Source organism: Stenella coeruleoalba (genome assembly GCF_951394435.1).
Source record: "Stenella coeruleoalba genome assembly, chromosome: 1".
NCBI lineage: Eukaryota > Metazoa > Chordata > Mammalia > Artiodactyla > Delphinidae > Stenella > Stenella coeruleoalba.
The window spans coordinates 148,074,358-148,088,741 of record NC_137169.1 but is presented as its reverse complement, the minus strand read 5'-3'; the positions used below and the strand labels follow the sequence as shown (position 1 = coordinate 148,088,741).

The following is a 14,384-nucleotide window of genomic DNA, read 5'->3' as shown; positions in this document are numbered from 1 at the left end:
GGACACAGAAGAGGAGAGGTATTACACAGGCTTGGAGATCCTACTGGGGAGTGAGAGGATGGAACACACAGTGGGCAACCCAGCCCTGGGGTCTGACACCAGGAGGATGAGTTCCCCTAGCTGCTTTGAAAACCAGTGAGACTGACAGAGGGATGTAAGAAACCTAGACTCCACTCATGAAGAGTGTGCACACACTTGCTTACTCCAGAAACAAGACAGAGGAAGCAGATTAAAACTGCATGGGAGGGCTTCCCTGGGGGCGCAGTGGTTGAAAGTCCGCCTGCCGATGAAGGGGACGTGGGTTCGAGACCCGGTCCGGGAGGATCCCACATGCCGCGGAGCGACTGGGCCCGTGAGCCATGGCCGCTGAGCCTGCGTGTCCGGAGCCTGTGCTCTGCAATGGGAGAGGCCACAACAGTGAGAGGCCCGCGTACCGCAAAACAAACAAACAAACAAACAACAACAACAAAAAACACTGCATGGGAGGGGAGAGGGGGAAGATGGCAGAAGAGTAGGACGTGGAGTTCACCTTCCTCCCCACAGATACATCAGAAATACATCTACACGTGGAACAACTCCTACAGAACACCTACTGAACGCTGGCAGAAGACCTCAGACCTCCCAAAAGGCAAGAAACCCCCCACGTACCTGGGTAGGGCAAAAGAAAAAAGAATAAACAGAGACAAAAGGATAGGGACGGGACCGGCACCAGTGGGAGGGAGCTGTGAAGGAGGAAATGTTTCCACACACTAGAAGCCCCTTCGCGGGCGGAGACTGCGGGTGGCGGAGGGGGGAAGCTTTGGAGCCGCGGAGGAGAGCACAGCAACAGGGGTGCGGAGGGCAAAGCGGAGAGATTCCCGCACAGAGGATCGGTGCACTCACCAGGCCGAGAGGCTTGTCTGCTCACCCGCTGGGGCGGGCGGGCCTGGTTGCTGAGGCTCGGGTTTCAGTCGGATCCCAGGGAGAGGACTGGGGTTGGCAGCGTGAACACAGCCTGCAGGGGGCTAGTGCGCCATGGCTAGCTGGGAGGGAGTACGGCAAAAAATCTGGACCTGCCGAAGAGGCAAGAGACTTTTTCTTCCCTCTGTTTCCTGGTGCGCGAGGAGAGGGGATTAAGAGCGCTGCTTAAAGGAGCTCCACAGACGGGCACGAGCCGCGGCTAAAAGCGCGGACCCCAGAGACGGGCATGAGACGCTAAGGCTGCTGCTGCCACCACCAAGAAGCCTGTGTGCGAGCACAGGTCACTCTTCACACTCCCCTTTCGGGGAGCCTGTGCAGCCCGCCACTGCCAGGGTCCCAGGATCCAGGGACAACTTCCCCGGGAGAACGCATGGCGCGCCTCAGGCTGGTGCAACGTCATGCTGGCCTCTGCGCCGCGCATCCGTACCCCTCCCTCCCCCGGCTTGAGTGAGCCAGAGCCCCTGAATCAGCTGCTCCTTTAACCCCGTCCTGTCTGAGCGAAGAACACACGACCTCCGGCGACCTACACGCAGAGGCGGGGCCAAATCCAAAGCTGAGCACCTGGGAGCTGTGAGAACAAAGAAGAGAAAGGGAAATCTCTCCCAGCAGCCTCAGAAGCAGCGGATCAAAGCTCCACAATCAACTTGATGTACCCTGCATCTGTGGAATAGATGAATAGACAAGAGTCATCCCAAATTGAGGAGGTGGACTTTGAGAGCAAGATAGATTATTTTTTCCCCTTTTCCTCTTTTTGTGAGTGTGTATGTGTATGCTTCTGTGTGAGATTTTGTCTGTATAGCTTTGCTTTCACCATCTGTCCTAGGGTTCTATCCGTCCGTTTTTCTTTTTGTTTTTACTTTAAAAAATATTTTTTCTTAATAATTATTTTTTATTTTAATGACTTTATTTTATCTTTATTTTATTTTTTCCTCTTTATTTCTTTCTACTTTTTCTCCCTTTTATTCTGAGCCGTGTGGATGAAAGGCTCTTGGTGCTGCAGCCAGGAGGCAGTGCTGTGCCTCTGAGGTGGGAGAGCCAACTTCAGGACACTGGCCCACAAGAGACCTCCCAGCTCCACGTAATATCAAATGGCAAAAATCTCCCAGAGATCTCCATCTCAACACCAGCACCCAGCTTCACTCAACGACCAGCAAGCTACAGTGCCGGACACCCTATGCCAAACGACTATTAAGACAGGAACACAACTCCACCCATTAGCAGAGAGGCTGCCAAAAATCATAATAAGGCCACAGACACCCCAAAACACACCACCAGACGTGGACCTGCCCACCAGAAAGACAAGATACAGCCTCATCCACCAGAACACAGGCACTAGTCCACTCCACCAGGAAGCCTACACAACCCACTGAACCAACTTCAGCCACTGGGGACAGACACCGAAAACAACAGGAACTGCGAACCTGCAGCCTGCAAAAAGGAGACCCCAAACACAGTAAGATAAGCAGAATGAGAAGACAGAAAAACACACAGCAGATGAAGGAGCAAGATAAAAACCCACCAGACCTAACAAATAAAGAGGAAATAGGTAGTCTACCTGAAAAAGAATTCAGAATAATGATAGTAAAGATGATCCAAAATCTTGGAAATAGAATAAATGCAAGAAACATTTAACAAGGACCTAAAAGAACTAAAGAGAAAACAATCAGCGATGAAGAACACAATAAATGAAGTGAAAAATACTCTAGATGGGATCAATAGCAGAATAACTGAGGCAGAAGAACAGATAAGTGACCTGGAAGATAAATTAGTGGAAATAACTACTGCAGAGCAGAATAAAGAAGAAAGAATGAAAAGAACTGAGGACAGTCTCAGAGACCTCTGGGACAACATTAAACACAGCAACGTTCAAATTATAGGGGTCCCAGAAGAAGAAGAGAAAAAGAAAGGAACTGAGAAAATATTTGAAGAGATTATAGTTGAAAACTTCCCTAATATGGGAAAGGAAATAGTTAATCAAGTCCAGGAAGCACAGAGAGTCCCATACAGGATAAATCCAAGGAGAAACATGCCAAGACACATATTAATCAAACTGTCAAAAATTAAATACAAAACATATTAAAAGACGCAAGGGAAAAACAACAAATAACACACAAGGAAATCCCCATAATGTTAACAGCTGATCTTTCAGCAGAAACTCTGCAAGCCAGAAGGGACTGGCAGGACATATTTAAAGTGATGAAGGAGAAAAACCTACAACCAAGATGACTCTAACCAGCAAGGATCTCATTCAGATTTGATGGAGAAATTAAAACCTTTACAGACAAGCAAAAGCTGAGAGAGTTCAGCACCACCAAACCACTTTTACAACAAATGCTAAAGGAACTTCTCTAGGCAAGAAACACAAGAGAAGGAAAAGACCTACAATAACAAACCCGAAACAATTAAGAAAATGGGAATAGGAACATACATATCGATAATTACCTTAAATGTAAATGGATTAAATGCTCCCACCAAAAGACACAGACTGGCTGACTGGATACAAAAACAAGACCCTTACATATGCTGTCTACAACAGACCCACTTCAGACCTAGGGACACATACAGACTGAAAGTGAGGGCATGTAAAAAGATATTACATGCAATTGGAAACCAAAAGAAAGCTGGAGTAGCAATACTCATATCAGACAAAATAGATTTTAAAATAAAGACTATTAGAAGAGACAAAGAAGGACACTACATAATGATCAAGGGATCGATCCAAGAAGAAGATATAACATTTGTAAATATTTATGTACCCAACATAGGAGCACCTCAATACATAAGGCAAATACTAACAGCCATAAAAAGGGAAATCAACAGTAACACATTCAGAGTAGGGGACTTTAACACTCCACTTTCACCAATGGACATATCATCCAAAATGAAAATAAATAAAGAAACACAAGCTTTAAATGATACATTAAACAAGATGGACTTAATTGATATTTATAGGACATTCCATCCAAAAACAACAGAATACACATTTTTCTCAAGTGCTCATGGAACATTCTCCAGGATAGATCATATCTTGGGTCACAAATCAAGCCTTGGTAAATTTTGGAAAATTGAAATTGTATCAAGTATCTTTTCTGACCACAATGCTACGAGACTAGATATCAATTACAGGAAAAGATCTGTAAAAAATACAAACACGTGTAGGCTAAACAATACGTTACTAAATAACCAAGAGATCACTGAAGAATCAAGGAGGAAATCAAAAAATACCTAGAGACAAATGACAATGAAAACACAACGATCCAAAACCTACAGCATGCAACAAAAGTAGTTCTAAAAGAGAAGTTTATAGCAATACAATCCTACCTCAAGATACAAGAAAAATCTCAAATAAACGATCTAACTTTACACCTAAAGGAACTAGAGAAAGAAGAACAAACATAATCCAAATTTAGTAGAAGGAAAGAAATCCTAAAGATCAGAGCAGAAATAAATGAAATAGAAACAAAGAAAACAGTAACAAAGATCAATAAAACTAAAAGCTAGTTCTTTGAGAAGATAAACAAAATTGATAAACCTTTAGCCAGGCTCATCAAGAAAAAGAGGGAGAGGACTCTAAAATTAGAAATGAAAAAGGAGAAGTTACAACAGACACCGCAGAAATACAAAGCATCCTAAGAGACTGCTACAAGCAACTCTATGCCAATAAAATGGACAACCTGGAAGAAATGGACAAATTCTTAGAAAGGTATAACCTTCCAAGACTGAACCAGGAAGAAATAGAAAAAAAAGAACAGACCAATCACAAGTAAAGAAATTGAAAGTGATTAAAAATCTTCCAACAAACAGAAGTCCAGGACCAGATGACTTCATAGGTGAATTCTATCAAGCATTTAGAGTAGAGCTAACACCATCTCAAACTCTTCCAAAAAGTTGCAGAGGAAGGAACACTCCCAAACTCGTTCTACGAGCTCACCATCACCCTGATACCAAAACCAAAAATGCTAAAAAAAAAAAAGAAAATTACAGACCAATATCACTGATGGATATAGATGAAAAAATCCTCAACAAAATACTAGCAAACAGAATCCAACAACATATTTAAAGGATCATACACTATGATCAAGAGGGATTTATCCCAGGGATGCAAGGATTCTTCAATGTATGCAAATCAATCAATGCAATACACCATATTAAAAAACTGAAGAAGAAAAACCATATGATCATCTCAATAGATGCAGAAAAAGCTTTTGACAAGCATTTTACCCATTTATGGTAAAAACTCTCCAGAAAGTGGGCATAGAGGGAACCTACCTCAACATAATAAAGGCCATATATGACAAACCCATAGTAAACATCATTCTCAATTGTGAAAAACTGAAAATATTTCCTCTAAGATCAGGAACAAGACAAGGATGTCCACTCTCGCCACTATTATTCAACATAATTTTGGAAGTCCTAGCCATGGCAATCAGAGAAGAAAAAGAAATAAAAGGAATACAAATTGGAAAAGAAGACGTAAAACTGTCACTGTTTGCAGGTGACATGATACTATACATAGAGAATCCTAAAGATGCCACCAGAAAACTACTAGAGCTAATCAATGAATCTGGTAAAGTTGCAGGATACAAAATTAATGCACAGAAATCTCTTGCATTCCTATACACTAACAACGAAATATCAGAAAGAGAAATTAAATTAATGGTGAATTGGGCTTCCTTGGTGGTGCAGTGGTTGAGAGTCCGCCTGCCGATGCAGGGGACATGGGTTCGTGCCCCGGTCCGGGAGGATCCCACATGCTGCGGAGCAGCTGGGCCTGTGAGCCATGGCCGCTGAGCCTGCGTGTCTGGAGCCTGCGCGTCCGGAGCCTGTGCTCCGCAACGGGAGAGGCCACAACAGTGAGGGGCCCGCGTACCACACACACAAAAAAATAATAATAATTAATGGTGAATTAATCCATTCACCATTGCAACAAAAAGAATAAAATACCTAGGAATAAACTTACCTAAGGAGGTAAAAGAACTATACTCAGAAAACTATTAGACTCGGATGAAAGAAATCAAAGATGACACAGATGGACTGATATACCATGTTCTTGGATTGGAAGAATCAACATTGTGAAGATGACTATACTACCCAAAGCAATCTACAGATTCAGTGCAATCCCTATTAAATTGCCAGCGACATTTTTTACAGAACTAGAACAAAAATCTTAAAATTTGTATGGAGACAAAAAAGACCCCGAATAGCCAAAGAAATCTTGAGGGAAAAAAACGGAGCTGGAGGAATCAGACTCCCTGACTTCAGACTATACTACAAAGCTACAGTAATCAAGACAATATGGTACTGGCACAAAAACAGAAATAGAGATCAATGGAACATGATAGGAAACCCACGCACCTACAGTGAACTAATCTATGACAAGGAGGCAAGGATATACAATGGAGAAAAGACAGTCTCTTCAATAATTGGTGCTGGGAAAACTGGACAGGCACATGTAAAAGAATGAAATTTGAACACTTCCTAACACCATACACAAAAATAAACTCATGTAAACTAAATGTAAGACTGTAAAACTCTTAGAGGAAAACATAGGAAGAACATTCTGTGAAATAAATCACAGCAAGATCTTTTTTGACCCACCTGCTAGAGTAATGGAAATAAAAACAAAAATAAACAAATGGGACCTAATGAAACTTAAAAGCTTTTGCACTGCAAAATAAACTATAAACAAGATGAACAGACAACCCTCAGAATGGGAGAAAATATTTGCCAATGAATCAATGGACAAACGATTGGCCTCCAAAATATATAAACAGCTCATGCAGCTCAATATTAAAAAAACAAAAAACCTAATCAAAAAATGTGCAGAAGACCTAGATAGACATTTCTCTAAAAAAGACATACAGATGGCCAAGAGGCACATGAAAAGCTGCTCAACATCACTATTAGAGAAATGCAAATCAAAACTACAATGAGGTATCACCTCACATCAGTTAGAATGGGCATCATCAGAAAATCTACAAACAACAAATGCTGGAGAGGGTGTGGAGAAAAGGGAGCCCTCTTGCACTGTTAATAGGAATGTAAATTGATACAGCCACTATGGAGAACAGTATGGTAGTTCCTTAAAAACTAAAAATAGAATTACCATATGACCCAGCAATCCCACTACTGGGCATATACCCAGAGAAAACCATAATTCAAAAAGACACATGTACCCCAATGTTCATTGCAGCACTATTTACTATAGCTAGGTCATGGAAGCAACCTAAATGCCTGTCAACAGAGGAATGGATAAAGAAGATGTGGTGCATGTATACAGTGGAATATTACTCTGCCATAAAAATGGATGAAATTTGGTCATTTGCAGAGACTTGGATGAACATAGAGACTGTCATACAGAGTGAAGTAAGGCGAATAGAGAAAAACAAATATCGTATATTAACACATATATGTGGAATCTAGAAAAATGGTACAGATGAACCAGTTTGCAAGGCAGAAATAGAGACACAGATGTAGAGAACAAATGTATGGACACCAAGGGGGGGAAGTGGGGGTGGTGGTGGGATGAACTGGGAGATTGGGTTTGACATATATACACTAATATGTATAAAATGGATAACTAATAAGAACCCGCTGTATAAAAAAATTAAATTATATTAAATTTAAAAAAAACAGTCCAACAAGACTAAATAATCATTTAGTCATTAAGCATAGTCAAAGACATTTAGTTCCTCTCCAAGGGATGTAGATAATATTCTGAGCCATATCCTTTGAGCTGTCTTATAGATACTAAAAACCCCACAAGGTGGAAGAAGTTAACTGTATGATGACCAGACTGTAGCCATGACAAAAGCTGCCACAATTCTGAGAACTGGCCTCAAAAAAATGGAAGCCGACCCTGGAACTGAAGATTAACCATACTTAAAACAATCAAGATGATGCTGATCAGATCACCACACGACCAATTTCAAGGTGACTGTCAGAGCTGACACTACTGTTTCCACATGTAGCCCCCTCTCTCCTTTCCCTGTAAAAGCTCTTGCCCACTGACTGTTGGCGGCAGTCAGCCTTTGGACAGGTTGCCAGGCTCTGAAATATAAAGCAAACTTTCCTTTCCACCAAACTTGCCTCTTTGTTGGCTTTTGAGCAGTGAGCAGCTGTACCCCACTTTTGGTAACAATATCTCATTGCGGTTTTGAGTTTCTTTTCCCTAATAATTAGTGACGGTGAACATCTTTTCATGTCCCTGTTGGTCATCTGTATATCTTCTTTGGAAGTGCCTTTTCAGGTCTTCTGCCCTTTTTTTTTTTTTTTTTTTTTGCGGTACACGGGCCTCTCACTGTTGTGGCCTCTCCCGTTGCAGAGCACAGGCTCCAGACGCGTAGGCTCAGCGACCATGGCTCACGGGCCCAGCCGCTCCGCGGCATGTGGGATCTTCCCAGACCGGGGCACGAACCTGCGTCCCCTGCATCGGCAGGCGGACTCTCAACAACTCCACCACCAGGGTAGCCCTCATTTTTAAAAAATAAATCTTTATTGGAGTATAATTTCTTCACACTACTGTGTTAGTTTCTGTTGTACACTAAAGTGAATCAGCCATATGCATACATATGTCCCCATAACCCCTCCCTCTTGAGCCTCCCTCCCATCCTCCCCATCCCACCCCTCTAGGTCATCACAAAGCACCGAGCTGATCTCCTTGTGCTGTGAGGCTGCTTCCCACTAGCTATCTATTTTACATTTGGGAGTCTATATATGTCCATGCCACTCTCTCACTTTGTCACAGCTTACCCTTCCCCCTCCCCATATCTTCAAGTCCATTCTCTAGTAGGTCTGTGTCTGTATTCCTGTCTTGCCCCTAGGTTCTTCATGACCTTTTTTTTTTTTTTTAGATTTCATATATATGTGTTAGCATATGGTATTTGTTTTTCTCTTCTGGCTTACTTCACTCTGTATGGCAGACTCTAGGTCCATCCATCTCATTACCAATAACTCAGTTTCATTTCTTTTATTTGCTTTTTCATTTTAATGATGGTTTCCTTCTCTGTGAAGAAGGTTTTTTGTTTTATTAGTCCCATTTGTTTATTTTTGCTTTTCTTTCCCTTGCTTTTGGAGTCAGAGCCACAGAAACATCACTAAGACCGATTTCATTGAGGTTACTGCCTATGTTTTCTTCTAGGACATCTATGGTTTCAAAATTTACATTCAAGTCTTTAATCCATTTTGAGTAAATTTTTGTGTATGGTGTAATATAGTGGTCTAATTCCATTCTTTTGCACATGGCTGTCCAGTTTTCCCAACACCATTTATTGAAGACTATCCTTTTAGGATAATTAACATTATCCTAAAATAGAGATGCCGATAACTTTCATTGGGGGCAGAGAATTTCCAAAATGAAAAAAAAATTCCTTAAATAAGGGATTCTAGAATAATACATACCTGGTATTCTTGATTTTTCTCCCGGTTCTCAATTGCTTGAAATAGCTCTTCACACACATTTGGAATGATACCCTTGTTTGCCCCAAACCCAATCATGGAATAGCTTTTTCCAGAGCCAGTTTGGCCATAAGCCAGGAGAGTAGTATTATAGCCTTGCCAGGCATTGTCCAGAATTCCCCTGCCAAGATCGTGGAAAACATCTCTCTGGAAAGAAGACCACAGGCATCAAGTTCAGCACTGACTTTTCACAGTACTCTTAAAATCTAATATTCTGGTTTTGGTGAGTTCCACCTTAATTAGTGTCATATGACTTACTTGAAATATAACTCAGATGCTGTCTTAGAACCAGTGAAATAAAGCTGGCAACCAAAAAGGGATTTGTCAGTTTGGAAAACACTGATCACCACAAATCACCATGTATCTTCAACTAGCCAGTATTCATCAGTAACGGATTTGAGTATTTTATAGCCTTGACAAAACATGGGCTAGGTCTTTAAAATTTAGCAATTAGACAATAATTTCAAGGGACCAAGGGACACAGACCAGTCAAAGTGTTTTCTGATTTCTCTGTATTCTTTAATCCAAACAATGTCGCAAAATTCCTACACTAATTTTAACTCGCTGCTGCTGAGCCTTCTTTCTTTTTTTGTTTTTAACAAGACCTAGTGGTTCTGAAGCCAACACACATATATACATATGCACCCTTTTTTTTAAGTGGCAGACACAGATGCTTGTGCCCACAATTGCTTGAAAGAGAAGATGTGGTCTGGCTTTTATTATCTATCATCTGATTATCTATTATTATCTATTATGTTATCTGTAATATGAGAGATATTATCTGTTATTGTCATAGCCAGCAATAATTCTCTTATTTGAGGCTGTTTCAAAGTGCATATTCTTTTCTGTTCTCTAATATCAATAAAATAGTAAGTAAGCATTATACACTCCATTTGTTGCAACATATACATTTGTGTAATTTATATAATTTTTATTTCTGGGAAAGATGCACATACTAACGTAGTGTGATTTTTATAAGGACAATAGGCAATAACCAATTTTCTTACACTATTCATTTCTCATGAGAAAGGAATAAAAAGTATTACACTGTAAGTGTTAGTGGAGCTCTAGGCTTAAAATGTGGAATCCGGCCAGTGGTTTTTCAGAACATTGAGACCATACTTTTACCAGAAAAATGTATTTATGTAATAGATATCCACTCTACCTTAGGAGCTATGAGCTGAACCTAAGGAGTGCTCACAAGCTAGTAAAGTAACTGGTTTTGCTATCTTTTTTTCCTCTGTGCTATTTGGAGATTTGGGGGAAATGCTTTTATTGCCAATTTTTATGAATTGAAAACTTCAAACAAACAACATAGAATTTTATTAAATAAACAAAATTTTAGAGAATAGAATCATTCTGTAAATTTTGTTAGCTGTAGAGTTTTCTGTATAGTTTTCCATTGAAATCTCTTTTGGGTGTCAGTGATTTGCATATTAGGTAAGTCAAGAAGTCACAGAGCTACATTTCTAGTTTCTTCCTGTTCTTCATCCTATAATCAACTACATGAAACATTTTCCTACACTACAGTATGTAAAACTATAATTCTGCAGTATCTTAATAGGTGATCAACAAAAGATAGGGAGGATGAGAGGGAAAGCTGTTGACAAAGTTAATCAAGTCTCTTTACAACACAGTTCTTGCAGTCTTTTAAAACTATCTTTTAAAAAACTGAGATAGAATTGACATATAACATTATACTAGTTTCAAATGTACAGCATAATGATTTGATATATGTATATATTGAGAAATGATTACCAGAATAAATTTAGTTCACAGAGTTTTTGTTTGTTTGTTTGTTTATTTTTTGGCCATGCGGTGTGGCTTGTGGGATCTTAGTTCCCCGACCAGGGATCAAACCCGGGCCCTCATCAGTGAGAGCACAGAGTCCTAATCACTGGACCACAGGGGAATTCCCCTAATTTTTTTTCTTGTGATGAGAAATTTTAAGATCTACTCTCTCAGCAACTTTCAAATATACAATACTGTATTGTTAACTACAGGCATACCTCAGAGATACTCTGGGTTCAGTTCCAAACCATCACAATAAAGCAAATAATGCAATAAAGTGAGTCACAAAAAGTTTTCGTTTTTCCCAATGCATATAAAAGTTATGTTTACACTATACTGTAATTTATTAAGTGTGCAGTAGCATGATGTCTAAAAAGACAATGTATACATCATAATTTAGAAATATTTTACTGCTCAACAATGCTAACCATCACCTGAGCCTTCATAATCTTTTTGCAATAGTAACATCAAAGATCACTGCACAGATCACCATGAGAAATAGAAAGATAAATTTGAAATATTGGGAGAGTTACCAAAATGTGACACAGAGACACGGAGTGAGCAATGTTGGAAAAATGGTATCAAAAGCCTTGTTTGATACAGGATTGCCACTAACCTTCAATTTGTTTAAAAAAGAAAGAAAGAAAGAAAGAAAAGAAAAAGAAAAAAAACCACAACAACAACACTGTATCTGCGAAGCACAATAAAGCAAAGCACAATAAAATGAGGTCTGCCTGTATATCACCATGCTGTACATTACATCCCCAGGACTTATTTCCCTTACTGGAAGTCTGTAGCTTTTGATGACCTTCACCCACTTCACCCATGTCCCACCCCCACCCCCCTCAAACTCGACACCCAACATTAACCCCTGCCTCTGGCAACAACCAATCTGTTCTCGGTATCTAAAAGTTCATTTTTAAAAAAGATTCCACATGTAAGTGAGATCATATAGTATTTGTCTTTTTCTGTCCAACTTATTTCACTTGGCATAATGCCCCAAGGTCCATCCATGTGTTGCAAATGGCAGGATTTCCTTCTTTTTATGGCTGAATAATATGCCATTGTGTATGTATGTATATATATATATGTATATATACATTTTCTTTATCCATTCATCTGTCGGTGAACACTTAGGTTGTTTCCATGTCTTGACTATTGTAAATAATACTGCAATGAATATGGGGGTGCAGATATCTTATCAAGATAGTGATTTCATTTTCTTTGGATAAACACTCAGAAGTGGGATTGCTGGATCACATGGTAGTTCCATTTTTAATTTTGAGGGGAACCTCCATACTGCCTTTCATAGTGTCTGCACCAATTTACACTCCCACCAACAGTGCACAAGGGTTCCCTTTTCTCCACACACTCACCAACACTTATCTCTTATCATTTTCGATGATGGCCATTCTAACGGGTGTGAGGTGATATCATGTTGTGGTGTTTTAAAAATTTATTTATTTATTTATTTTTGGCTGTGTTGGGTCTTTGTTGCTATGAACAGGCTTTCTCTAGTTGGGGCAAACAGGGACTACTCTTCATTGTGGTGTGCAGGCTTCTCATTGCGGTGGTTTCTCTTGTTGTGGAGCACGGGCTCTAGGCACACAGGCTTCAGTAGTTGTGGCAGATGGGCTCAGTAGTTGTGGCACACGGGCTCAGTAGTTGTGGCTCGCAGGCTCAGTAGTTGTGGCGCATGGCTTAGTTGCTCTGCGGCATGTGGGATCTTCCCCAACTAGGGCTTGAACCCGTGTCCCCTGCATTGGCAGGCAGATTCTTAACCACTGTGCCACCAGGAAGTCCCCACATTGCGGTTTTGATTTGCATTCCCTGATGATTAGTGATGTTGAGCACATTTTCATGTATCTGTTGGCTGTTTGTATACCTTCTTTGAGGAAAATGTCCATTTAATTCCTCTGCCCATTTTAAAATCAGATTTCTTTTTGCTATTGAGTTATATGAATTCTTTATATATTTTAGATATTAACCTTTTATTAATATATGATTTGTAAGTATTTTCTCCTTTTCTGTAAGTTGCCTTTTCATTTCATTGATGGTTTTCTTTATGTACAGAAGTTTTTTTGGTTGAGGTACTCCCACTTATTTATTTTTGTTTTTGGTGTAAAATCCAAACTATCATTGCCAAGACTGAGGTCTAGGAGCTTACCCTCTATGTTCTCTTCTAGGAGTTTTATGGTTCCATGTCTTACATTCAAGTCTTAAATCCATTTTTTTTAAGTGGTGTAAGGTATGGGATTCTTCTTTTGCATGTAGCTGTCCAGTTTTCTCAACACCATTTATTGAAAAGACTGTCCTTTCCCCAATATATGTTTTTGGTTCCTTTGTTGTAAATTAATTGACCATATATGCATGGGTTTATTTCTGGGCTCTCTACTCTGTTGATCTATGTGTCCATTTTCATGCCAATACCATGCTGTTTTGATTACTATAGCTTTGCAATATAGTTTGACACCAAGATGTGTGATGCCTCCAGCTTTGTTCTTCTTTCTCAAGATTGCTTTAACTATTCAGGGTCTCTTATGGTTCCATACAAATTTAAGGATTGTTCATTTCTTTGAAAAATGCCATTGGAATTTTGATAGGGATTGCATTGAATCTGTAGATTGCTTTGGATAGTATGGACATTTTAACAATATTAGTTATTCCAAGCCATGAGCACAGAATATCTTTCCCATTTATTTGTGTCTTCTTCAATTTCTTTCATCAGTGTCATAGTTTTCAGTGTACAGGTCTTTCACCTCTTTGGCTACATTTATTCCTTGGTATTTTATTCTTCTTGGGAAAAACTCTTTATTGACATAAAATTAATATTCACTAAATTCATCAGTTTAAAGCACACAGTTCCATAAGTTTTGACATATGTATTTGGCCATGTGACAATCACCACAATCAGGGTTTTTAAAAAGTTCTCTTGTGACCCTTTGCACTTAGGCCCTTCTTCTCACTTTCAGCCCTTGATGATTTACTTTCTGTAACTATAGTTTTGTTTTTTCTAGAACTGTCATTTAAGTGGAATTGTATAGTGAGCAGTCTTTTGTATATGACTTCTTTTACCTACTACAATGCTTTGAGATTCAGCCATGTTGTTGCATATAATCATTAATTCCTTTTATTGCTGAATTGTATTCTATTTTATAAATATATCATAATTTTAT

The 14,384-nt window shown here is 39.7% G+C and overlaps 1 protein-coding gene across 1 annotated transcript in view; it reads right to left on the bottom strand.

The window, feature by feature from the left end:
* LOC307176109 (kinesin-like protein KIF28P) overlaps positions 1-14,384 on the bottom strand; it is an 85,540-nt gene that overhangs the window by 48,642 nt on the left and 22,514 nt on the right. Inside the window, 1 exon segment of the mRNA XM_079901916.1 lies at positions 9,361-9,564. Coding sequence (XP_079758042.1) covers positions 9,361-9,564 — 204 coding nt within the window.